Genomic DNA, 26,041 nt, shown 5'->3' with positions numbered 1-26,041 from the left:
GGGTTAAGGATTGGGGTTTGAGGCTCATGGTTGTGGTTTGGCGCTCAGGGCTGTGGTTTGGGCTTCAGGGCTCACTGGCCGCTGCAGAGTCCCCTCCTGCTTCTCGGGACTGGGATTTATCTGGTGGACACTCCAAGACAGACAGAAGGATCGCAGCTTCCAAGTGCCGCAGCCCCTCGCCTCCCTTTACAGACCACACAAGCACAGGATGAATAAGCAGATTTAAAGCTGTTTCAGCATTTTTATTACTATTTTGGGGTGTCTGTGCTGCTGCTGTGGTTGGGGGATCTGGGGGTGGCCAGGCCATCACCCTCTGTGTGAACCAGCCCGGCCATCCTTGGGATGGGACTGGCAGGACAGGGGGAAGCAGGGCCTCTGTGGTCCCTTTGCTGGCCGGGGCCCACACCTCCATGTCCCCCGAGGGCTGCCAGCTGTGCACACCGGAACACACCCTTTCTGTCCCCGTTTCCATGAGAAGCCAGTGAAGTCCAACCAGTGCCCGCTACCCCTCGGCGCTTTGCCAGCTCAGCCGTGGGCAGGGAGGCTGTCCCGTGCCAGGGGTGATGCTGACTTTGGGCTAAGCCGGGCCAAGGAAGGGATATCCCCGCGGGTCCATCCCGTCACATCCGGAGCAGCGAGCCCTCGGGCGCGGCAGGGCTGGTGCGGGCCGGGGGCTGCTCGGGGCCGGGGCTGGCCCGCATGCCCGTGGGGATGTAGTACAGGCTCTCCAGGTAGCCGCAGTCGGGACCCCCGGCAGGGGACGACCCCTCGCCCTTGGGAGCGGAGCCGGGGGTCTCGGGGTTGCCGGCAGCCGGCAGCGAGGGGTGCGGCGGCGAGGGGGCGGAGGGCGGCGGTGCCGGGAGCCCCGGGAAGCCGCCGTAGGGTGCGTAGGGTGGGCCATAGACCCCCGAGGACATGACCAGCGGGTTGAACGGTGCCTGGTAGAGCCCGGTGTGTGATGCCACCGGTGGGACCAGCACCTCCAGGTACTGCCCGGTCTCGGGGTCGTAGAGCGTTTTCATCTGGGGCTGTCGAGGCGGTTCCATGTAGTAGCACTTCCCGCTGCTGGGATCCACGAGCATCCTCCGCTGGGCGGGCACGGCGGCGGGAAAGGGCCTGGGGGGGCTTTGCCTGCTCCTCCCACTCGGCGAGGGGCCATCGGTCCTCCTGAGGAAATGAGAAGCATCCTCCAGGTGGGGCTGGGCTGGGGGCTCCACAGCAGCCGAGCCCTCGGGGGGTCGGGGCAGGGGAGGCTCAGGGCTGGGCTTGCTCCAGGGCACTTCCCCACCAGGAAGGGGATAGGCACCCGTTCCCAGTGGAGCGCTGGCTGGGCTGGGGACAAAAGGGGATCCAAAGAAAGAGCCAGCCACGTTGGAGACTGATGGTTGCCCAAGGGAAGTGTGGACTGGGTTGCTGACCAAAGGGGACCCAAAGGATGAGCTGCCTGGGTTGGGGATCAAGGGGCTCCCAAAGGATGCACTGGATGGATTGGGCACCAGTGGGGACCCAAAGGATGCACTGGATGCATTTGGGATCAAGGGGTTCCCAAAGGATGCACTGGATGGATTGGGGACCAAGGGGTTCCCAAAGGATGCACTGGATGGATTGGGGACCAAGGGGTTCCCAAAGGATGCAATGGATGAATTGGGGATCAAGGGGTTCCCGAAGGATGCACTGGATGCATTTGGGACCAAAGGGTTCCCAAAGGATGCACTGGATGGATTGGGGACCAATGGGTTCCCAAAAGATGCACTGGATGGATTGGGGACCAAGGGGTTCCCAAAGGATGCACTGGATGGATTGGGGACCAATGGGTTCCCAAAAGATGCACTGGATGCATTTGGGATCAAGGGGTTCCCAAAGGATGCACTGGATGCATTGGGGACCAAGGGGTTCCCAAAGGATGCACTGGATGGATTGGGGACCAAGGGGTTCCCAAAGGATGCACTGGATGGATTGGGGACCAAGGGGTTCCCAAAGGATGCACTGGATGGATTGGGGACCAAGGGGTTCCCAAAGGATGCACTGGATGCATTGGGGACCAAGGGGTTCCCAAAGGATGTGCTGCACAGGTTGGGGACCAGAGTGGCCCCAAAAGACTTGTTGGAATTGGAAACCGAGGGGGTTCCAAATGACGTGCTGGCCAGGCTGGAGGCTGATGGGAAGCCAAAGGATGAGCTGGTCACGTTGGCGACCATGGAGGTCCCAAAAGAGGCACTGGCTGGGTTGGGGGCTGAGGGAGCCCCAAAAGAGGTGCTGGCCGGGCTGGGGACAAAGGGGGTCCCAAAGGATGCACTGCCTGGGCTGGGGACCGAGGACAGCTTTGGCATCAGTGTGGATTTGGGGGCTCTCTCGGGGATTGCCAAGTAGTTGGAGTTCTCCGCCGGAGCAGCAGGCGGGTAGGGCTCTGTAGCCGCCGGCCGCAGCGGCGAGTGCTCCCAGGCCTCCCTCTGCTCCGGCAGCAGCCCAGGGGAGCCTTCACTGCTCTCCCCCGCTCGGAGCGGGGCGGCGGGGCCGGTGCCACCGGCAGAGCCCCCGCTGCCCACCGACACCCGCCGGCCGCCGGGATGCTGCTGCCTCTGCTCGCCGGCGCCGGGCTCTGCCGCGCTCCTCGCTGCCGGCTCCGCAGGCCGCGGCCGGACGCTGCCGCCGCCCGAGGCTCCGGCTCGGGGGTCGCGGCTGTCACCGCTGCAGGGCCGCTGCCCCAGCGACTCCGGCCCCTCGGCAGCGGGGAGCGCTCTGCCGCCGCCACGGCCGCGCTCCTCCTTCCCCTCCGCGGGACTCGGCGGGGGCGGCGGCAGGACAACGGTCTTCTCTGCCCGCAGCACCGCGCTGCTCTGAGCCGGGGAGCTCTCCCGGGCCGCCGGGGCCGGCCGGCCCACCAGGACGTGCAGATGGGTCTCCACGTGCGGCACCCGCTCGGCCGCCGGGGCCCGTGGGGGCAGCCGGAGCTCGCTCCGCTCCCGGCGCGGGGGCGATGCCGGCGGCTCCTCCGCGGGGGCCGCTCCCCTCCGCGTGGCCTGGACCCTCGTGATGTTGATGGGGGAGCTGTGGGGGGGCTTTGCGGGCCCCTCGGCACACGCCGGGGCTGGTTCTCGGCCGGGGGCTGCCAGCACCTCCTCACCCGCCGGCTCCGGCGGCGGCTCCCGGCGGACCGAGGTGCAGTGGATGACCAGAGGGGTGGCTGGCGGAGGCTCCCCGCTGCTCGCCGGTGCCACGGTGCCGCGGGAGGCGCCGGTAGTCCCGAACTTGAGGCTGTAGCTGCTCTTCACCAGCTTGCGCACGTCCCGGGGCTGCGGGACGCGCCCCTTCCCCTTCTCCTGTGGCTTGGGAGGCGCGGCTGGCGGGGACCCCCGGGGTGCCGGGGCGGTGCCGGGGCTGGGCGGCCGGCGGGGCACTGCTGGTGGCTTCTCTGGCGGGCTCTGCGGCAGCGTCCTCGCCTCCTGCGCCCGGGAGGAGGCGAAGGGGCGGCGCGGCGGGGTGGCGGGGAGCGCCCGGCTCTCGGCCTTGAAGGGGAGGCTTTGGGAATGGATGGGGCCGATGGCTCGCTCCTTCAAGCTGGGCCACGGCCTCGGCGCCCTCGCAAACCGGGGAGCGACATCCAGCACCTTCCCCACCCCGGGCTGGGCTTCGAACAAGGCGCGGGCTCGCTGGTAGCAGATCCTCTCCGACGTGTGCTCCTCCGCGGCCGCGGGCAGCCAGCGGCCCTCCAGCACCTCCTGGTACTTCATCCTCTGGTTGAGCTCGTTGAACGTCTTCCTCAGGTTGCAGACCGTCTCCCTCGTCTCCTCGCTGAGCACCACGCCCTTGGTGGGATGGGTGGTGGTGGCGGTGCTCCCCGCGGCCGCCGTGGCCACCGGCATCCCTCCACCCCGCAGGTCCTCGGCCGAGAAGCTGCAGTCCGAGCGGGACAGCGAGCTGGACTTGCCCTCCAGACCATCCCCCAGCAGGTCGGTGCCGGCGGAGGACGGCCCCGAGGAGGTCGAGCTGCCCCGCAGCCCCTTCTGCTCCATCTTGATGCGCTGCTCGTACTGCATCTTCTTGGCCAGGACGTTTTTCACCAGGCACGACGCAGCCCGGGTCCTGTCGGTGCCGGCCTCCAGGGACGCCGCCTTCATGAACTGCTGGTAGTTGAACCTGAAGTCCTCGCCGATGGCTCTGCCCTTACTGGGGGGCTCCTTCCTGGCAGGGGGCTGGGGCGCTGGGCCATCCCCCCGGGGACCAAAGCCCGTCTCCTTCCTCTCCTTCCTCTTCAGCAGGATCTGGCGCTTGGGCACCGTCCTCTTCTTGCCGTGGCCCTTCCTGGCCTCGCCGTTCTCCAGCTCCACGTCCACGCACTCGAACTGCTCCTTCCCCAGCAGCTCTCCGTCCACGCCGGCTGGGAAAGGCCAGCCCACCCTGCAGTGCAGAGCTGTCGCCGGGGCCCGGGGCTCCCCGGCGCCCGCCGGCCACCGCCGCGGCCGCCCGCCGTCCTCCGACAGCGAGTTGGAGAGGCTGGAGGAGGTGTGGGAGCTGCACATGTCGAGGCGAGCTCCGGGGAGCCCCGAGAGGCTGCGGAAAGCCCTGGCCGTCAGCGCCTGCACCTCGCCGTCCACCTCGTCCGAGTCGCTGGGAGCCGCGGCGAGCATCGCCCCGGGCTGCCGGGGCACGGCCGGCTCCCCGCCGGCGGCCGCGGCCGGCACAGGCTGCCGGTCCCCACCGAGGGGACCCATCCTGCCCCCCTGGCCCGGAGCTGGGCTATTCTTAGCCGCGCTGGACAGCTGAGCCCGCTGCGGGCGGGCGAGGGGGCCGGGCGGCGGGGGCACGCCGGGGGCCCCCGCCGGAGCCCAGCGGCCCGGGGCAGCCCGGCCGGGCGATCCCTCCTCGTCCAGGAACTCCAGGCAGTCCTTGAAGGTCTCCGTGCCGTCCGAGCACAGGGCGGAATGGTAGGAGGACAAGGAGGAGCTCGACATGCTCTTGGTGAGGTCGTCGCGGGGCAGCCCCTGGAGGTGTCCGTCCTCCTCCTCTTCCTCCTCGGCGGAGCGCCGGCCGTCCCCAGCCGCGCGGGGACCCTCGCCCCCGGGGCCGGGCAGCTCGGCGGGGGACAGCAGGACCGGGTCCCTCTTCCCGCGGGGCATGGTGGCAGGGAGCAGCGCGGGGGCTTCAGCCGGTGCCGGGAACCCTGCTCGGGGCCGGGGCCGCTCTGCCGGGGCCGCTGGCTCGACCTTCTGGCTGCCTCGCCGTCCCGGCGGCGGGACCCGGCGGCGGCACAGAGCAAGCCCCGGATCACATGGACTCGGCCAGCGCCAGCCGGGGCAGCCGATGCCAAGCGCATTGCAGGGATGCCACCGCCGCCCCCAGCCTCGGGGACCTGCCGGGGGGCCGCTCATCCCTGCCCTTCGTCCCGCCCCGCTCTCCCCAAACCGCAGGACAGGTCCCAGGGCACCCCATACAGCTCCCGGGTGTGACCCCATGGAACGGCCTGGGCTGCCCCGGAGCGAGGGGGGGTACCGGCAGACCCCTCTGGGGATGTCCCATCCGCGGTGCTGAGGGCACGGCAGGACCCCGAGCTGCAGCTCCATCCCCACCAGGGCTCCTTTCCCGGTGCCACTGCCCAGCTCGCCACAGCAATGGTGTGTCCAGCCGGGCTTTCCCCTAAACACACCCTGCCCCAAGCAGGAGCTCCCCCACAGCCAATCCAAGCAGCCAGGAGCAAACTCAAGGCTTGGGATCAACCCGGGCATGGAGCACCCCGGGATTCACAGGAGCTGACCAAAGGACTGCAACCATGTGTCTTCTTTTGGGGACACCCCAAGCCAGTGGTGCGGTGGCTGGGGTGACATGAGAGTCTCTGCAGCTTGCCCACCCCAAGTGCTGCTGGTGCAGCCCAGTCCCAGCTTTTGGGGGAATTTTTGCCATGAAACAGCAGCAGCAGGTGCTCCCCAGTGCTGCCAGTCCCAGAGCAACCTGATGCCCACGTCCTCTGGGTTCATGCAGGGACTAAATTTAAACCTTGGCAAGGAGGAGAGGAAAGCTTCCCGTAGAGCTGGGCTGGCACTTAACCCTTCCCTGCTGAGCTGGGCTGGGCTTGCAGGTGGCATTTGTGCCCACAGGGACTGCAGGCTGCCATTGGCAGTGCTTGCTGGTGTGGTGGCCTTGTGCAAGAAGGAGTGTGTATGTGGGATTTCAAACCCCCAAATCCATTTCTTCATGGTCTGGCACAGGCACAGACTGCCAGGGCAGTGCTGGGGTCATCATCCCTGACCCTGCTTCTCCACGGGGCTCCAGGGGCTGTCTGGGGCCAGCCCACCTCCCACAGCACCCACAGTGGGTGGACAGAGGCTGGACAGAGGATGGACACCACAGCCGGGTGTCTGGTGCTGCTCTCCTGCCACCCTCACAGCCTCCAGTGGTGTTGTGTCACTTGTCACAGCTGTTGTCAGGGTGACCACTGTGGTCTTAGCAGGACCCGGGTGTCAGAGCAGCAGCAGCAAGGACTGTGCAGAGCACAAGTGTTGGAGTGAGGCATGGGAAAGGCTGGGAGAGCTGGGGGTGCTCACCTAGAGAGAAGGCTTCAGGGAGAGCTCAGAGCCCCCTGAAGGGCCTAAAGGGGCTCCAGGAGAGCTGCAGAGGGACTGGGGACAAGGGGTAGAGGGACAGGACACAGGGAATGACTTCATACTGATACAGGGCAGAATTAGGTGGGATATTGGGAAGGAATTGTTCCCTGGCAGGGTGGGCAGGCCCTGGCACAGGTGCCCAGAGCAGCTGTGGCTGCCCCTGGATCCCTGGCATTGCCCAAGGCCAGGCTGGACAGGGCTTGGAGCAGCCTGGGACAGTGGAAGGTGTCCCTGCCCATGGCAGGGGGTGGAAAGGAGTGGCCTTTGGGGTTCTTTTCAACACACACCAGTCTGTGAAGTTGGGATCCCAAGGATGCTGTGAACAGCCTCTCTGGGGGTGCTGTGGGAGCAGCAGAACTGGCCAGGCATTGCTGTCACTGCCCTGGCTGCAGCCCCAGGCTGCCACCAACCCAGGCCACGGTGCACACCTGCACCTCATCCTGCTGCTCCTGGGTTTGTCCCTCGGTGTGGAGGCCACGGAGAGACCCCTGGGCTCCTCCTGCCAGACGAAACCCAACCAGCACCTCCCAGCACTCAGAGCAGGTTGGGCTGTGCCTGTGGAGCACAGACATGTTACAGAACAGCAGGTGGACCCCGGCTGAGCCAGACTTGCTAATTAAATGCTCATTTATGTTTAAGCCAGCGTGATACTGCCTGCAGCCTCACCACTGCATTTGCTTATTAACCTGGATTTCGTGCTAGCTCGGTGCGTGCTCACCTCAGTGCTGGCAAGCCTGGCACGGGCAGTGAGGAGGAGGAGGAGGAGGAAGGCTGCTGGTAGCTGCTGAAAGCAGGATGTGCCTCTCCCACGCTGGAGTTACTTTTTGCAGCTCCGGAGGAGCAGGAAACACCGGCCCAGCTTGGCTTTCAGCGGGGCCTCCGGTTCAGGATCTGGGCATCCGGGCCGCGGGAGCGCAGGCCCTGGGACACCCCGGGGCGTGGGGTGACAGAGGGACCCACCCGCGCCCGTGCCAGGCTGTCCCGGGGCGGCCCCGCTCCCCCGGCCCCGCCGGGGCTGTGGCACAGGGGCGATGCCCGGGCAGGGCTGTGGGCCCAGAGCCGCGGGCCAGAGAGCGGGGCCGGGCTGGGACACGGCGGGGCCGCGTCAGGGGCCAGCCCCGTTCCCAGCCCCCTGTCCCGTTCCAAGCTCCGTTCACAGCCCCCTGCCCCATACCCAACCCCCTGTCCTGTTCCCTGCTCCCAGCCCTCGGTCCCGTTCCCAGTCCCCTGTCCCGTGTCCCGATCCCAGCCCTCAGTCCCGTTCCCAGCCTCGTGTCCCATTCCCAGTCCCGTCTCCTAATCCCAATCCCGTGTCCCGTTCCCAGCCCTCAGTCCCGTTCCCAGCCTCATGTCCCATTCCCAGTCCTGTCTCCCATTCCCAATCCCGTGTCCCGATCCCAGCCCTCAGTCCCGTTCCCAATCCCGTGTCCCATTCCCAATCCTGTGTCCCGATCCCAGTCTTGTGTCCCGTTCCCAGTCCCGTTTCCCGTTCCCAATCCCGTGTCCCATTCCCAGTCCCGTCTCCCATTCCCAATCCCGTGTCCCGATCCCAGTCTCATGTCCCGTTCCCAGCCCTCTGTCCCGTTCCCAATCCCGTATCCCATTCCCAGTCCCGTCTCCCATTCCCAATCCCGTGTCCCATTCCCAGTCCCGTCTCCCATTCCCAATCCCGTGTCCCGATCCCAGTCTCGTGTCCCGTTCCCAGCCCTCAGTCCCGTTCCCAATCCCGTGTCCCATTCCCAGTCCCGTCTCCCATTCCCAATCCCATGTCCTGATCCCAGTCCCGTTTCCCGTTCCCAATCCCGTGTCCCATTCCCAGTCCCGTCTCCCATTCCCAATCCCGTGTCCCGATCCCAGTCTCATGTCCCGTTCCCAGCCCTCAGTCCCGTTCCCAATCCCGTATCCCATTCCCAGTCCCGTCTCCCATTCCCAATCCCGTGTCCCATTCCCAGTCCCGTCTCCCATTCCCAATCCCGTGTCCCGATCCCAGTCTCGTGTCCCGTTCCCAGCCCTCAGTCCCGTTCCCAATCCCGTGTCCCATTCCCAGTCCCGTCTCCCATTCCCAATCCCATGTCCTGATCCCAGTCCCGTGTCCCGTTCCCAGCCCTCAGTCCCGTTCCCAATCCCGTGTCCCATTCCCAGTCCCATCTCCCGTTCCCAGTCCCGTCTCCCATTCCCAGTCCCGTGTCCCGTTCCCAGCCCTCAGTTCCGTTCCCAATCCCGTGTCCCATTCCCAGTCCGGTGTCCCATTCCCAATCCCGTGTCCCGATCCCGTTCCCGCCGAGCCCCACGTCACGCGCAGGCCGCGCGGCGGGGCCCGCCCAGACCCCCCCCGCCATGAGGGCGGGAATGCAGGCCCCGCGCCCAGGGACCCTCGGTCACACGCAGGGGAGGGCTCAGTCCCCGATCCCCATCCCGGATCCCCGATCCCGGATTCCCGATCCCAGCCCCAAGCCCAAGCCCTCGGCCAGGTCCCGCATCCCGCGGCAAATGACGGCCGCCTCCTCCTTCCCGTCCCCGCCATCCCCCGCAACCTTCCCGGCGCCAGGCTCGGACCACCACGGACAGGCACAGCGATGTCACGTCTTTATTTAAAAATAAATAAATATATATACACACACAAACCCATGTTCAAGCGCTTGGTGCACCCAGGAACACCCTCTCCTCCCGTCAGAGCCCCACAAAGAACCCCAAGTACCCCTTGGAGAAGGACAGTGATGCATTTCCACATCGGGGCTCCAGAGAGGATTCTCCTCTTCCCTGAGGAGCACCGAACAAACACTACTGAACCTGTTTGTCACCGCAGAGGTCCCAAGCCACACGCCCTCCCTCACAGCACACACCAGGACCAGCACCCTGACCCTGGCTAGGAACAAAACACTTATTGCTTTTGGGGGTGTTTTTACCTCCCTCCTGCGTTTCCCAGCTGATTGTGCTTCCCACAGGAGGTGTCCATCAAGTACTCGAGGTCTTTGGATGAAAGGTACAATCTGGCTTCAGTGCAAATTGCTGTGGAGGAGTTCAAGCTCCGTGCAGGACATTGTGAGTCCAGGAAGTTGCCAGATTTGGTCTCCCTACCTGCATCCCTCTACAGTCACACAGGAATGGCAGGGAAGATTCCAACCCTGGAACAGAGTCCAACCACTTAAATAGATTCCTAATATATTCTACAAGCTATTTAATATATAAAAAGCAACATTATTTTCAGTTTTGTACACTCATGTGCTCAAAAGTGGGAAATATCAGCATTAAGGCTGCCTGCTGTGCCAGCCACCAACCTGGAATCATCACCCATTCCTGCCCTTAAACCCTGGCACTGAGAATGTTCTACACCCACCCCCTCAAAATGCCCTTTTCGCCAGTGCTTTTCCTGTTCAGGTGCCCCAAAATTTTACCTCAACTTCCCCACATTCCTACAAGGTTTCCTACAAATGGGGCATAAAAATACCATTTAGAGTCACTATGTCATTTTTTCTCCCTTTTTATGACAGCCAACCACAGCACTGCTGCTGTCCCTGGACTATTCTCCTCCTCTCCTGGGATGTTTAGGGCTTGTGTGCAGAAGCATCAGGCCTCAAACCAACCCCTCATCCTCGTGCAGACCCCAGAAAACCCAGAAAAGGTTTTTTTTCCAGCCTCCTTGCCTGCCAAACCTCCCAGGGCTGTACGGATGGGACAGGGACATGGAGGGGACACACTGTGGCACCAAGGTCCATCCCCAGTTCCAGCGGGACTCCTACGCCACTGCACTAGTGTCCAGCACACAAACAGTCTGAGCTTTTAAGGCAGACTTAATCCTGGCATTTCCCAAGCTTTTGAGCACTTACTCCTTAGGTTTCAGCCAAGGCCACCTGTGCATCCTGTGTGACTCGAGTTTCAGGCATGTGGCAGCAGCAGAGCCTTGCTCAGGTGTCACTGACTCCCACTCCCAGGGTCAGAGGGGAGCAGTGCTGCTCTGTGAGCCCCCACTCTGGGCAGGAATTCCCTGGAAGAGCAGCTCATTCCATGCAGGGCACACACCAGACCACTTCAGGGGGTTCATGGTGCTCAACTTGAGCAACACTGCTCCAACACTGGCCTAACACTGGTCTGCTGCTCACTAGGACGTCCCAGCATCAACCTGCCCTTCAAGGCCTGGCTGTGTGAAGGAAGATCAAGAAAAAACAGGACATTGCCACATGGATTTTTCTCTTTGCAATATCATGTCTACAGTGAAACATTCATAGCTGCTCAACAGAGTAAAAATATGCTACATGAGAACTGTACCAGAAAATGCAGGATCCTGGGAGAGCTGGGGGAGTGTGCAGATAAAAACCAGAATGGAATAGCTAGCTTCAAAATATGCCACTGGAAACAGGAGGGAATGACCACAGTTCTGCTTTCCCAGCAGTCTGGTAGACACTGGAATGGGTGCAATTCCCAGACTCCCATGCTGGTGTCAGGATGGGCACAGCCATCCTTTGGAGCAGCACGGGCACGGGAGAGCTGGGAATGTGCTCAGGGGCTGCCCTCAGGCAGGGACTGTCCCTCCTGCACTGGAACCACCCCAGCTCTGTGGCACAGCCCGGAGGGACAGGGGGAGGTGACACCCCAGAGCACGGCGCTGTTCGGGGATCCAGGGAGCTGCAGATCCAGAGGAAACACGGGAAGCAGAGAGGAGCCTGCTCTCCTGGGAAGCACACACAGCCTGGATGGCAGACAAACCACCCAGGCAGCTGGGGTCCGAGCTCAGAGTGTGTCCTGGGGAATGAATTTACAAAGTGCCACTGGTCCTTGGACCCAAATCTAATGTACAGGATATATTACAGCAAACAGCAGCCCTGCAGCTTGTGCCAGCCCCTCTCTGCACTGCCTGCAGAAGGACTCCAATATCCACACTCTTTACAACAGACTCCTTCCCTTTTCACATGGAGGAAAACAAAAACATAAATTAAATCAGCAATAAATAAAAGTACAGAATGTGTGCGTCCTGGTCAGCCCCCTTTGTGCATCCCAATCAGACTGGAGAGCTTCTCACAGTGCTCAAGTTTCAGGGACTCTGCTTTCTGTTTTAACCGCTCATCTCTGTAGAGCTTGGCCAAATTGGACAAATCAGATTCTGAAAGATGAAAAAAAAATGTATTAGGATGAAGTCCTAAGCCTCCTTTAAAGAGCTGTTTCTAAGTGCTTTGCTATGCTTGTGGCACTTTATAATTTTGGTGGGTATTGAAGCCAGGGAGGTGAACAGCTACCCAAGGGACTCGTCTGAAAGGCCTCCCTGCCCTTTCATTAACAATCTCAAATGTACTTTGCATCTTGTTCCCCTTTTTCTCAAAAGCAACATAAAACTGAAATAATCCCATTGTTTAAATTATTTCCTCCCACTAATTCAGAGAAGTTGCTTTTGCTGATTAGCTGAGGAAGTCTTAATGTAGGTTTTTCCCTGCAGAATAATTTGGCTGCAGGATTAGATGCACCGAGGAGAACAGCAGTAATTTACTTCTGAAAAGGTCAACATCTCCGTAAGCACAGGCTACCTGATGACACCCCATTTTTCAAAGAGCTTTTATACACCTTACAAGCCCCTCATTTCACAAAATTATTCAGAGTGGAAACAACCTCAATAGATCCTTTCATGCCTTACGTCCTCTGTCCCTGTCCCACTGAAATTTAAAGCCATTTAACCCTCCTCCCACTCACTGAAAAGCTTCACAAACTGACAGGCAGGAACAGCTCATTTTAGAGCAGGAATCCATTTACAGGTTTATAACCAAAATGCCACTCGAGCAGCGCTGGGCACAGCCTTGTCAAGCCTCCAGTAAAAACCAGGCTCAGGTAATTGTCCCTGAGCCCAGAGTCCCTGGAGTTGTGCAGTGGAGAATCTCAGTTTATACTTATCCAACTGAGGAAAATTATTCCCTGCACTTTTTGACAGGGTTCATTCCATCACATTTGCTCCTTGTGGGTTTCAATCTGTCACAGAGTGGCTCTTCTGAAGCCTTTTCTTCAAGGAGATTCTAAAATATTGAATTCCAACTATATTTCCATTGGATATACAGAAGAAATTCCTCCCTGGGAGGGTGGGCAGTGTCCAAGGCCAGGCTGGATGGGGCTTGGACTAGCCTGGGACAGTCTTCCACTGTGTCCCTGCTCATGGTAAGGGGTGGAACTGGGTGAGCTTTAAGGCCCTTTCCAACCCAAACCATTCCATGATTCTGTGATACTTATCCTGACTTGGTTTTCAGTTGCCTCTTTGTGACCCTGAGCTCTCTGCAGCCTCACTTTACAACTGAGCCATCCCAGCTGAACCATCTCCTGTAGAACCTGGCACGAGCTCTTTGAACTTAACTGTGCCCCAGATTTCAGAAGACCCAAACCCACAGCACACCCAACTTTCACACACTGCTCTGCTGAGAGTCTGCTGCAGCACTGTAAAACTGACTGGCTGAACAATGTACAACAGATCCACTATTTTTAAGGTTTTCCTTAAGGTAGTTGGACACCAGGTAATGCTTTTCAAGTCTTAAAATTAAGGACTTTAAAACCCAAGCTGTTCCTGAACTACTCATCTCTGTCTGTTTTGCGGGTGCTCAAGGGAAACGTGCCCTCAATAAACACAACAAACGTACTATAAATAGACATTCAACTGACAAGAAGCTCATCACACCAATTCCAACACTTCAGCAAGGATTAAGGGACCAACATTGTGCAGCAACAGCTGACTAAGAACTGCCTCAGCATCTGCAGAACCTTCCCCCAGCACTCCATCCTGTACTCAGAGTTTATTTTTACAAACTGACTGTCCTAAGGTCAGCCCAGTCTCAGCTATGGCCAAGATGGGAAGCACTCTGAAAACGGTGAGTCGTTAATGACAGCAGTAGCCTCAGGCTATGCTAACTGTGGCTGCTGTGAATGTATTTGCAGCTGGTGACTAACACAGCCCCTGAGTGCACAAAGCTCTGGAGGAGCACGGCTTGGCATTCCAGGCTGGATCATCTCCCCTCTCTGGCTCCTGGGCTCCCTCAGACTCACAAACCCTGTCCCCTCCTTGGGGCTGGGCTCTCCTCAGCTCCAGCTCTCTGTGAAAGGGACAATGTGGTGACTCTCAGCTGCATGAGGTCAATTAAAGGGATTTTTCTGTAAGAAACTCTCCTCTTTAGCAAGTGTACATTTATGAGTATGGACATCCACATTATCCCTGGAGGCTGCTCCTGCCAGCCACAAACAGTCAAAGCTCACAAATCAAACACACCAAAAACTTCAGGGCTTTCATGGTCTTATATGTTCTTTTCCTTTTTCACTTCAGAGCCTACATCTCTTCATTTCTCTTTAAAAGCAGGATTGGTAACTTTTATGTAAAATAAGCCAAAACAAGCCTTCCCATCAAACACCTGTAAAGAGCCTGCAGTCAGCAGCACTACTGTTACCTCTCCTTTAGGATTAAATGAGTCTTTTTAGATAAATTGGCAAAGAAACTGAAAACAAGTGCAAAGGCACCTTTTAGCAGTGTGCTGAGGACTGTTCTGCACAGAGCAATTAAAAGCCCCCACCAAGGTGTGAAAGCAGCTTGTCTGCTGCTACTGAACATTCACACAACTTGTTCCAGCTTCCTTTACACACAGCACTGCTCGGTGTTAACTCATTTGAAGGTGATGAGCTCTTTAGGTGAATAAGATCAGTGAATAAAACCAGTCACAACATCCCAGCCTAAGCTACTCTTTGTGATTTGATTTCTGTTACTTCTTACCGTTCTGCAAACAGCAGGAATTTGCAGTCTCTTCAACAAACCAGATTAGTAGCAATTAACAAGCAATAAAATATGGAGTTAACATGCCTTTATTTGTGCCACTGATCCACTCAGGGCTGAGTGAGAATAATAACTTTGAATGCTCACATCTGTGTTCTTCCTTTCTGCATTCAATTCTTGGTTTTGAAAGAGTTGAAAATGGTGAAAAACATGACCTCCAACTTAGCTAAAGATAGAAAATGCAAATAACACCCAAACCACAGAAGCATGCTCTGAAAACTGATACCAGGAACACAGCCCACTGCAAGGGAGCCAAGAGCACCTGGACACACTCTGGGACTCTCTTGGAGAAATTTTAAGGAAAAAGTTACAGAAACTTCTTGTGGAGACAGTCAAGGCAAAACTGATTCTGCTCCAGCAAAGGAAACATGGAATTGGTGATGTCTCAAGATCTTTTCCAGCCTAGCAATCTGTCAGGGCTAGATACATGTGGTGGGTTGTATGTTTAAACCATCACTAAGGGTTATTCAAGCATAAAACCTGAGCGGAAAAAAGCGTCTCAAATGGTGAAGTCTACTTTCCACTCATCTTTCAGAATCACTTAAAATGGATTTTGACAGATCTCAAGAATAGCAAATTCAGTGTTGAGAGCAGATGTGAGACACTTTAAACCAGTGCAAGGCTGAGATGTTACAAGGATTGGAAACTGAGGCTAAAACCAGCAGAGCTTTGTGAAGCACAGCCACCCCCCAAGCCCCTGAAACACCCTTGGGACAGAAATAACTTACTTTGCTGTTTCTCCTTCCAGCAGCTGGTCTGAATATAGTCTATGTAATCTTTCTCAACTGTTTTCTCAAGCTCTTGAAGTTCTGCTCCTTGATAATTCTTTTCAAAGTTTTTATCAACATAGTAAGGCACCTGCAAGTTCTCTGTTTCTCTGCTCACAACGTGGCCTATGGACCTGTGGGAGCAGAAGGGAGAAATCAGATGTTTCAGCAGTTTAGACCTCAAAAAATCAAGAGCTATTTCTCCATATTAGCATTTCCAGAGGAAAATATTTACAGCAATGCTTGTACAGTTCATTTCTGCAGGATTATGGCTCCCTCAACCATCCAGTCAGGAAATTACAATCTCAGGGGCAGCAAGCTGTGCAATACAAACAGAATCCACCCTCCTGCTACAACCACAGGAAAATATCCCAGAGTCTATAAAAACTTAGGGCACAATGCAGTTGATCTGGATTTTCTCATTTTTTGGATCCTTTAGTAGAAATAAAACTTAGCAGGGGGAGATTCTAATTACACTTTTCTTCAGGGTTTTATAACCATAAGTAAGCAAAGTGAGGCATGGAACAGGCTGGAAAATACCCTGTAGAAAGAATCAGCCCCTCTGACACAGTCACTGGGTTAAATCACCCACCTGGAGTGAATTTCCTTATTTGAGCAGATACCCAAGGCCTCTGCTCAAATCACTGCCCACAGAGAGAGGCAGGCAGCCAAAACACAAAGGTTACACTCAAAAGAATCCTGTTTGCCCCTTTTTTCTGGACTCCTCTTTTCCTTCTCCTCCCTGTGTCTCAGAGGTGTCCCCAGTTTCCTTTGGTTTTTGGGCTGTTCAGTGTTTCAAGGCTATGATTTAGATAAACAACCTAACTCTGAAACAGGCTCAGGCCTGACTCCCATCACCAGGAGAAGGGGAGGTGGTGAAGAAAAGCAGCTCAGCTGCTGTGGGGGCAGCGTGGGAGGTTTCACATGGGACTGGCAGATAGCAAAACCACCCCCTGGTTAAAAAAAAAAACAAAAAACCAAAAAAACCCTACCCGAAAAACATCCACCCTCCTGTTCTTTTCTGAGGACCTCAAACTGACATCGTGTGGTAAAACAATGAGGGGTGCTGGGCTGCTCTGGCAGAGGAGAGCAGGGCAAGGCTGGACCTGAGCAGTTTTACTCCCAGAAGGGAACAAGGGGACCCTCCAAACCTGCCAATCCCACTCCTCTCTCAGTAGGCCAGCCCAGGCCAGCTCTTTCCCTCCTCCAGCCCTGGAACTTGAGAGCAGCACATGGCTTTTCCTCTGCCCCACAAGCTCCCAGGACACGGCTCTGGTGGGGTCCTTCTGCTCCCAGAGCCCACCAGCCCCCAGGGCCCTGCTTCTCTGGAGAGGTTAAACCAGGGCATCTCAAGGATTAAATGATTTGTTGAACTTCCAATGGAATTCATGCTCCAGAAAAGATGTGGATTTATACTGCAAACCATAGGTTTCATTTTCTAGCTGCTTTCCAGGGGAACCTCAGGGGTGATCCACAGATTCTGGGGGTTGGTCAGATGAGAGGCTGATCTACATCCACACTCCCCATCCTGCATCTCTGTGCAAAACCATTCTACACCAGCTGAGGAAGGTTTCTGACCCTCACAGTTCAGAACCCTGTACACTGAAGCTCTCCACAGGTAACTTCACAGTGCTCAGAACTCACCAGTGCAGGCTGCTGGTATTTCCTTACTTACAAACTGGTAACATTTTCTATAAAGAGCAGAATATTAATGTGCATTTTGTTATCAAACCCAACTTCCATCAGCCTCCATAATGCAAACAGCAGCAGCAGCAGAACAATGTGTTTTTAAAGGACTTACGATTTGTAGAATAAGCTGTAGGGTGGGTTGGTGGCCATCAGCTGGGTTATAACTGACACTATTATGATGATGAAAACTGGCATCAACTGGATAAATGCAGAGTATGAATTCTGAAAAGTACAAGGATCAGCAGTCAAGAAAATACAGAGATGGAAAAAGGCATCTGTTCACAGAAGCCAGGCCATCAATCACAGATCAATAGTGTGTTACATGTAAACTTAGAAAAAAAAAGAGGAAGTGCTTTGGAATTTTGAGAGGGGAGACACTGTAATTAGGAAATAACATTTATTAATAATATCAGAACACTCCTGAACACAATTTTCTTTCCATGATCTTTTCCTCTGCCCCTTCCTTCACAGTGCCCACAGCACTACTGTACCTGTCAGAGTGCAATCCAGCCTGCAGGAACACCCTGCAATTCCTGTGTGCCTACAGCTTTCCTGCAACCTCTGAATTTGCTCCCCATTGTAAAGATCTCAGCCTCTGCCCAAGCCTTGCATTTAATGCCTGACAGAAAAGGGTTAAGAGCTCCCATGCAGTGTAACTTCAGACAGGATGCAAGCACTGGGGCTTTTGATTGGATTCATCAGGCAAAACAAAAGAGTGGAAACACTATCAAAGAGCAAACACTGATGCTTCCTTCTGCTCTCCATTTCTTTCTAAACTGGCTTCTAAAATGCCTTTTCTTATGCAGAGAAAAATATTATATGCAGCTCTTTAGGCTTTGCCCTCTGCCTTGGGATAGCAACAAGGATTCCTGATGCAGCAGTAGGTGGGATTCACAGGATCACTGAGGTTGGAAAAGCTGTCCCAGACCATGGAGTACAAGCCGTGCCTGATTCCCCTCCTTGTCCCCAGCCCAGAGCACTCAGTGCCACCTCCAGCCTTTCCTGGGGACTCCAAACCCCCCTGGGCAGCCCCTCCCAATCCCTGAGCACCCTTTCCATGGGGAAATTCCTGCTGTGCCCACCCTGAGCCTGCCCTGGCCCAGCCTGAGGCCGTTCCCTCTCCTCCTGTCCCTGTTCCCTGGAGCACAGCCCGACCCCCCCGGCTGTCCCCTCCTGGCAGGAGCTGTGCAGAGCCACAAGGTCCCCCCTGAGCCTCCTTTTCTCCTGCTCCCTCAGCCCCTTCCCAGCTCTCTCAGCCTCTCCTGGGGCTCCAGCCCCTTCCCAGTTCTGTTCCCTTCCCTGGACACATTCCAGCCCCTCAGTGTCTTCCCTGAAATGAGGGGCTGGATTCACTTCCCCCAGCTTAGCTGTCAGTCAGCTGGTTTTTTTTCTGAGCCTGAGACTCACATGGCAAAAGTCATCTTCCTTGGAGAATGATCCCTGGAGGTTAACACTGTCTCCAGAGGAAGATCTTGCCAAGGCAGGTGGCAGGTGTGTATATGCAGGGACAACAAAGGACACCTTGTGTCTCATCTGGAAGTCTCAGTAGGCAGAAATGTGTCCCAGGCCCAATCCGTCCCCTGCTGGAAGAGGCCTGTGCAGCCCCTGGGTGCTCATTTACTGAAGGATTAAATACACCTTGAGGACAAGCCACTGCTTCCACATCCATCACCAGTCCTCATCTGGACTCATTGCTGCTGGATTACCAAGCAAAAAGCAAGCAGCAGCAAAACCCTCAGTGACAGAAACTGGGGGGCCTGATACGCTGTGAATGCAGTGGCTCTTTACAGCAGTGGTTAATAAAAGCCAACCTAGTGACAAAGAAAACATCCACTGTGGCTGCAGCCCTTGAGAATAAACCCTGAGCACTCAAGCAGCGTTTGTCCTGGCTTTGGAAGAGGATCCCTCACCCTGCTGAGCTGTTTAATTATTTAAGCTGAGGAGATCTCTGCTCCTGGCTACCTGTGGCCTGTGCTCCTCCTCCTCTGGCTCCTGTGTCCACGCCCTCTCGGCCCGGTGCCTCCGTGGGTAATAGTGAGCATCTCTGGCTACATTGGAGAACATGTGGATATTCCCTGCAAAGAAACCAGCACAGATCATGTCTCACCCAGCTGCTGGTACTCACCTGGACTCCTCAGCTTCTATTGCATTAGCCAGGTTTATACTCCACAGCCTGAATTACAGCTGGGAGATCTCAGAGTAAAAAGCACAAACCACCTCAATTAAACACCACCACAATGTTTTTCCAAAAAGCCTACCAGAGAAATTGTAGTGTGCTCCAATCCATCTTAATTTAAATCAAGCTGCAGAAGCATGTTCTGATTTGTATGATTGTATCTCATATTTTAATGCTGTTCGTGTCACATTCACTTGCAAGGCTGTGGCAGGAAAATGAATTTGCTTCACCAGGCTCAGGCTGTGAATTATGGTCTCCCATAATTACTGAATGTGGTCTTCCACCCTCATTTCCAATTCCTCTGCCTTCAAGCCATTAATAACTTCACTTAATTATTTTATAATAAAGAAAGAGATTTTAAAAAGAGTAAAAAAGTAGAACCATTCAGGATTTTCTTTCTTTCTTGCACACAGAATGTGGCTGATTTATTTTTAAAAAATCTAAAATGAGGGAAGAATTGCATTTGCTGCTTCAATTTGAAGCTCAGGATCTGATTTTATCACCATATGAATATCTTAATAATAGCTGTGCTCTCCTCTTTTGAAATTCAGAATATCTTTGTGTTAGAGAATTGAAATCTGTGGCTTATCATCACAACAGAAATGCAAAACTATTTTTAAGCCCTGGGGAAGATGTCGCATTATTTTATACTCTTATCCTGTCCTTTTTTTGAGTTTCCCAGAGAAATCTGCAAGAAACCTGAGCAAAAGTGACCTCTGCTATTGTGTCAAAACCTCTGTTCCACTGCTTGTTCAAAGATTTTTCCAAGCTCCAGGCATGTGTGCAGTCAGAGCTCCAACAGTGAGCCAAGCCAGGCTGGCTACAAGGAGGAAAGTTTCTTTTGGGAAAAAAAAAAAAGTTTATTTCTATCTTTCAGCATTGCTCAGACAGGATTTTATCAAGCTGTGAAAAGAAGCAGCCAGTGTGGGAAAAGAAGAATGGCTTTTATAGGGGTGCCTAGAAAAAAAGTTCTCCCAAATTTTAAGTTTCTCCAAGGATTTCTGGCAGCAGTTTCTTTTGTTCCCAATGCATTTATTTTTTGTGTGAAGAACTTGTAGCCTCTCTTCATTACAACTGCAACACTCTGCCAAGTGGAGTCACCTTTGAGTTCTATCACATTTAACATTTTAAATTTAACCATTTTTCCATGGAATATCCATAGAGGAAAACTGCTCAGTAAAAATAAAGCCATAAATCTGCTCTCAAAAGCCCAGTGAGGAAACTCTTGTTTACTACCAACACCCACTACTACAAATTATATTTTTATTTTCTTACTCTTTGCTGCTTTGCCAAAAATTCCCATTTTCTCCTTCATGCCAGTCTCCCTGATAAACCTGCCATGCCTCATACCCAAACTCCTCCCACAGCTCCTCAATTTCCTGTCCTCAACTCCAAGCATCCCTGTCCCCCCCCAGGACCATTCCACAAGGGTAATATCCCACACAGGGCACATCCAGGTGCAATTCTGTCAGCAATGGAAAACTTGCAGACTCCAGCTGGAATTACACCGTGCTGGGGCTGGCTTTGCATATCCACTGGTGCAAGTCTGGGACCTGAGGTCCCCTTCGCTGCAAGATGCACCACTCACAGCAAGCTTTAGTAAGTAACTACTTGTCTGTGTGTCTTCAGGCTGTAGTAAGTGGTGCATACCTCACTTTTTGTGACACCTTGGAGGTGAAAAATTCCCAGGAGTGCTAAAGCAATTCCTCAGATGCTGCCAGGAAGGCCCTTGAATTCCTCACAACCTTCAGATTTCCTTTTAACCCACTGATCTTGCAGGATCTTTCTATTTTTCCTACAAATCCAAACGCCAAGGCTGGGCTGAGACATGCATGGAGCTACTCCAGGTGCAGCTCCCATTGCTGTGTAACTGATCCTGAACAGCCCCTGGGATCCTGCACGGCCCCCTGGGATCCTGCACGGCCCCTGGGATCCTGCACACCCTCTGCATCCTGCACGGCCCCTGGGATCCTGCACGGCCCCTGGGATCCTGCAGAGCCCCTGGGATCCTGCACGGCCCCCTGGGATCCTGCACGGCCCCCTGGGATCCTGCAAAGACCCCTGGGATCCTGCAAAGACCCCTGGGACCCTGCACGGCCCCTGGGATCCTGCACGGCCCCCCGGGATCCTGCACACCCCCCGGGATCCTCCACGGCCCCCTGGGATCCTGCACGGCCCCTGGATCCTGCATGGCCCCCCGGAATCCTGCACACCCTCTGCATCCTGCACACCCCCTGGGATCCTGCATGGCCCCCTGGGATCCTGCATGGCCCCCGGGATCCTGCACACCCTCTGCATGCTGCACGGCCCCTGAGATCCTGCACACCCCCTGGGATCCTGCACGGCCCCCTGGGATCCTGCACGGCCCCTGAGATCCTGCACGGCCCCCTGGGATCCTGCACGGCCCCCTGGGATCCTGCACGGCCCCTGGGATCCTGCACAGCCCCCTGGGATCCTGCACACCCTCTGCATCCTGCACGCCCCCTGGGATCCTGCACGGCCCCCGGGATCCTGCACAGCCCTCTGGGATCCTGCACGGCCCCCTGGGATCCTGCACGGCCCCTGGGATCCTGCATGGCCCCTGGGATCCTGCACGGCCCCCCGGGATCCTGCACGGCCCCTGGGATCCTGCACAGCCCCCTGGGATCCTGCACGGCCCCTGGGATCCTGCACGGCCCCCTAGGATCCTGCACGGCCCCTGGGATCCTGCACGGCCCCTGGGATCCTGCACGGCCCCTGGGATCCTGCACGGCCCCTGGGATCCTGCACGGCCCCTGGGATCCTGCACACCCCCTGGGATCCTGCACGGCCCCTGGGATCCTGCACACCCCCTGGGATCCTGCACGGCCCCCTGGATCCTGCACACCCTCTGCATCCTGCACGGCCCCCTGGATCCTGCACGGCCCCTGGGATCCTGCACGGCCCCTGGAACCCGGCTCCTTTCCTGGCAGGCAGCACTTGCTGAGCTCCCAGGCTGTGATTCCATTAGAGCACAGGCTGCTGCGAGGCACAGGAGCTCCTGCTTCCCCTGAGACCACAGCTCCAGGAGCTGGGCCCTGCTGGCCTGGAATGCTGTCAGGTGCCTCAAGTACAACCCAGGCATGGAACTGTTCATGCTGGAAAAAACCTCTGACGTTACTGAGCCCAACCATCATGGAAAACAACTGATCCTTTCTCATTCACACCCTGTGTTACCTGCCATACCATTACTGGCTTCAGATGATGGAGGGAATAAAAGAGAGGCAGAAATCCAACGTGAAAAGGTTTCTGCTCTTTGCAGATGTATCATCAACTCCCTGAGCAGCCCCAAGGGAAGCTGAACTTCCTCATGGTTTATGAACTCACAGCATTTGCTGAGTTGGAAAGGATTCCCAAGGATCATCCAGCCCCTGTCCCTGCCCAGACCACCCAACAATCCCCTCTGTGCATCCCTGGTGTCCAAAGGCTCCTGGAGCTCTGGCAGCCTCGGGGCCGTGCCCATTCCCTGGGGAGCCTGGGCAGTGCCCAGCACCCTCTGGGGGGAGAAACTTCTCCCAAAATCCAGCCTGGCCCTGCCCTGGCCCAGCTCCAGCTGCTCCCTCAGGGTTAGTCAGTCCACTGCCCTTTTAAGCCACTACAGCCAGGTACTGACCTGTAGGGAAGTGCCCACCAAAAAACACATTGAATATTTCTTCTGGTGTGATGTCTGCTTCGAACTCTGTGTAGTAATTGTAGTGCCTGGCCTGGCCAGAGCTGGCGTGCTCGTGGTCACTCCCGAGTTCATCGTAGCGCAGCCGTTTCTCAGGGTTGCTCAGAACTGCAAAAGCATTGCCTATTGCTGGAGAGGGAATTAAAACCTGTGTTACATTCCCAGAGCTCACACTTCTGGAAGTGGAGCAGCAAAAGAAGCCCAAACAAGCCTAGGAAATTTGTGCTTGACCAAAGATTGAGCTACTTCTACAAAAGATGTGTAACAGCCCTGGCATTACCTGTGATGGAAACCACTTCCTGCTGTCACCGATGCCAGGAGAAACACAGAAGTGTCCAGGTATATGGAGAGACTTGAAATATTTGTAAAACTGACATGAGAGTTCACTTCAGCCAAGACATTGGGTGAGAATGGAGCATTTTATCAGCTCAAACCAAATACAAATTTGGTCTGAGTGCACTTCCATATCCCACATACAATGAACACAAAGTTAATAACTGCAGGCACCAATTAAAATGCATAGGGCTATCCCAAGTTTGTCCTGCTGTCTGCTCCTGAAGCTGTGTGACACATCTATTTCACACCTCACATCCAACCACTCAGAAGGGTTACTTTGGCTCATCTTCTTCTTTGATCTCTGACAGAACAAGTTCACAGACAGATACAACCCAAACACAAACAAATAAAGCACAGCTCTCCAGAAGCTCCTTGTTTTAACAGACTGAATGAGTCACTGGCTCTCCTCATGCTGGGCTGCATGGAAAGGAGAAATATATATTAGTTTAGACAGTAACACTGCAGCATAACTGGGAACTCCAGACACAGCACACTGGATTCAATTTCATATTCCCACATATGTATATAAAAATAAAAATTTATTCATGACAAGGAGCAGTTATTGATGACAAACACCAAATTCTCCTGCATGGTCAGTGTCAGTTCCAAGTTCTAAACCTTCTTCAGTATCATGGAATCCCAGAATGTTTTGGGTTGGAAGGAACCATGAACATCACCTCATTCCAATCCCCTGCCATCAGCTCCTACTTGACATGGTTGTTCCAAGCTCCATCCAAGTTGGCCTTGGACACTTGCAGGGATCCAGGGGCAGCCACAGCTGCTCTGGGCACCCTGTGCCAGGACCTCAGCACCCTCAAAGGGAAGAATTTCTTCCTAATGGCCCATCCATCCCTGTCCTCTGACAGAGGGAAGCCATTCCCTATGTCCTGTCCCTCCAGACCCTTTTAAAGCTCCTCAGAAGTATCTAGGAATGACACCTGGGATGCATTTCCTACAGTTTCTAAGGGAGACGACTATTGTGCAGACAGAAATGCAAACCCTGCCGAGCCGCAGCAGGGTTCTGTGAGGCCGCTGCTGTGTCCGTGACCCCGCCGGGCTCCGTAGGCCGGCGGGCCGCTCTGCACCGGCACTGCCCTCACGGCGCCCCCCGGGCCCCCTCACCTTTGAAGGCCTCGGTGGCTCCGGGCGCGCGGTTCTTGTCGGGGTGGAACTTGAGGGCCAGCCTGCGGTACGCCCGCTTCAGCTCCTCCTCGCCGGCGTCCCGGCTCACGCCCAGGATCTCGTAGTAATCCCGGCACCGCTTGATCCTGAGGGCGCACACGGGGTTATCCCGGGGAGCGCCGGGCCCGCTCCCCGCCTTTCCCCGGGCTCGCCCTCCCCTTCCCCGCCGCCCCCCGTGCCCCCACGGGGCCCGCGTTGCCGCTCACCGCTGCACCCCGTCCAGCTGCTCGGCCGTGTAGGTCATGTCGGCCCGCGGCCGCTGCCGCCTCTCGCTCACCGCCCGCCGCCCCGCGCCGCCATCTTGTGCGAGGGGGCTGCTGGGAGCGGGCCCGGCGGCGCCGGCGGGGCGTGACGTCACGGCGAAGGACGATGACGTCATGGGGGTTCTGAGGGGAGCGGGAGGTCATGGAATTGTGGAATGTCCCAAGCAGGAAAAGATCCGAAAGGATCACCCAGTCCAGCCCCTGTCCCTGCCCAGACCCCCCGGCAATCCCCCTGTGCATCCCTGGTGTCCAAAGGCTCCTGGAGCTCTGGCAGCCTCGGGGCCGTGCCCATTCCCTGGGCAGCCTGGGCAGTGCCCAGCACCCTCTGGGAGAAGAACCTGTCCCTGATCTCCATCCCAAAGCTCCCCTGCAGCCGTTCCCTCCTTCCCTGAGCTCTGCCCTCGGCTCCTCTGCTGCAGCTGAACCAGCCCAGTGCCCTCAGCCCTCCTCGGGTGGCCCCTGCAGAGCCTTCCCCAGCCCCGGCCCCTCCTTGGGGCTCTCTGGAACAGCTTCAGAAAGGCCTTGGGGACACCGGTGACAGCAGCTGAATGTGAGCCCAAGGTGGGCAGGAGGCCAAAGGCTGCTGGGCTGCGCCAGCCCTGGGGTGGCAGCAAGGGCAGTGCCGTCCCCTGTGCTGGCACTGCTGGGGCACCTCGGGGGCTGTGTCCTGTTCTGGCCCCTCGCTACAAGACATTTCCTGGTTGCCTCCATCACTGCCAATGCTGTTGGTGGTTTCCCCTCATCCCACCTGCCGTGGCAGGGACACCTCCCACTGTCCCAGGCTGCTCCCAGCCCCATTGTCCAGCCTGGCCTTGGACACTTCCAGGGATCCAGGGGCAGCCCCAGCTGCTCTGGGCACCCTGTGCCAGGCCTGCCCACTCTCATTTTAAGACCTTCAAGGGCCTGTGGGAAGAAGGAGGTCAAAGGAAGGAAAATTAAAGCAGTGGTGAGATCCTCTGGAATCTCAGAGGTCCAGGGAGATTTGTTAAAGCTTTTCTACTTTCACTAAAAATCTACTTGTTCTATTTGATGTGTGGAGTCCCAAGTCTCTGGGAACTGGAGCTGTCTGGGTCCATCTAATGGGGAATTATCTGGGACTCTGTGTTAAGGAAATTTATCGGTCTGGTGGAGCCTGGCTGAGTGACAACATTTTACTTTTCATGAATGTTATCAGAAAAGCTTAATTTATTAGGAAACAACTTATCAAACTACCCAGTGAAGATGTCAGAGGTTAAAAGTGTGTTGGCTCTTACCAGGAGCTTTGAAAATGTTGCTTTTTTTTTTTTTTTTCTGAACATTTCCTTGCCAGCTCCAAAGCACAGCTGCCTCTTGCATTGCACAAGGGGATGCTGCTCATCCTGGTCTCAGGAAGCTATAGGGAAGCAGTGGTGAAGGTCACACAGAATTCACAGAATCACTGGGTTGGAAGAGACCTTCAAGATCGCCAAGTCCAACCCAGCCCCAACACCTCAGCTAGACCATGACACCATGACACTGAGTGCCACATCCAGGCTTTGTTAAACACACCCAGGGATGGTGACTCCACCACCTCCCT

At 56.1% G+C, this 26,041-nt stretch overlaps 3 protein-coding genes across 3 annotated transcripts; 1 reads left to right on the top strand and 2 right to left on the bottom strand.

The window, feature by feature from the left end:
• Positions 1 to 215: 215 nt before the first annotated feature.
• On the bottom strand, positions 216 to 5,257 carry PROB1 (proline rich basic protein 1). The gene has a single exon (XM_059860132.1). It carries the CDS (start codon positions 5,115 to 5,117, stop codon positions 621 to 623), a length of 4,497 nt encoding a protein of 1,498 aa, XP_059716115.1. The 5' UTR covers positions 5,118 to 5,257; the 3' UTR covers positions 216 to 620.
• LOC132334239 (tetra-peptide repeat homeobox protein 1-like) lies at positions 5,206 to 9,223 on the top strand. Its single transcript, XM_059860137.1, has 2 exons — positions 5,206 to 7,142; positions 7,239 to 9,223. The coding sequence occupies exon 2, from the start codon at positions 7,395 to 7,397 to the stop codon at positions 8,676 to 8,678; it is 1,284 nt and encodes a 427-aa protein (XP_059716120.1). The 5' UTR covers positions 5,206 to 7,142; positions 7,239 to 7,394; the 3' UTR covers positions 8,679 to 9,223.
• Positions 9,173 to 24,557, bottom strand: DNAJC18 (DnaJ heat shock protein family (Hsp40) member C18). Its single transcript, XM_059860138.1, has 7 exons — positions 24,430 to 24,557; positions 24,164 to 24,309; positions 22,649 to 22,834; positions 18,804 to 18,916; positions 16,954 to 17,063; positions 15,114 to 15,286; positions 9,173 to 11,697 (listed from the first exon to the last, which is right to left on the bottom strand). The coding sequence occupies exons 1-7, from the start codon at positions 24,465 to 24,467 to the stop codon at positions 11,573 to 11,575; spliced, it is 891 nt and encodes a 296-aa protein (XP_059716121.1). The 5' UTR covers positions 24,468 to 24,557; the 3' UTR covers positions 9,173 to 11,572.
• Positions 24,558 to 26,041: the final 1,484 nt, after the last annotated feature.

The sequence above is a fragment of the Haemorhous mexicanus genome, chromosome 15 (genome assembly GCF_027477595.1).
Source record: "Haemorhous mexicanus isolate bHaeMex1 chromosome 15, bHaeMex1.pri, whole genome shotgun sequence".
Taxonomy (NCBI): domain Eukaryota; kingdom Metazoa; phylum Chordata; class Aves; order Passeriformes; family Fringillidae; genus Haemorhous; species Haemorhous mexicanus.
The sequence above is the reverse complement of the archived record's forward strand: the minus strand, read 5'-3'. Positions and strand labels throughout refer to the sequence as shown.

What these genes read in the sequence shown, in the direction of transcription:
- PROB1 (XM_059860132.1), bottom strand. Translation starts at nt 5,117, where the DNA reads ATGCCCCGCGGGAAGAGGGACCCGGTCCTGCTGTCCCCCGCCGAGCTG.
- DNAJC18 (XM_059860138.1), bottom strand. Translation starts at nt 24,467, where the DNA reads ATGACCTACACGGCCGAGCAGCTGGACGGGGTGCAGCG. An exon ending in CAGCTGGACGGGGTGCAGCG is followed by an intron (nt 24,310 to 24,429) that starts GTGAGCGGCAAC and finishes GTGCGCCCTCAG; the next exon opens with GATCAAGCGGTGCCGGGATT. An exon ending in AGCCACCGAGGCCTTCAAAG is followed by an intron (nt 22,835 to 24,163) that starts GTGAGGGGGCCC and finishes TTCCCTCTCCAG; the next exon opens with CAATAGGCAATGCTTTTGCA.
- LOC132334239 (XM_059860137.1), top strand. Translation starts at nt 7,395, where the DNA reads ATGTGCCTCTCCCACGCTGGAGTTACTTTTTGCAGCTCCGGAGGAGCA.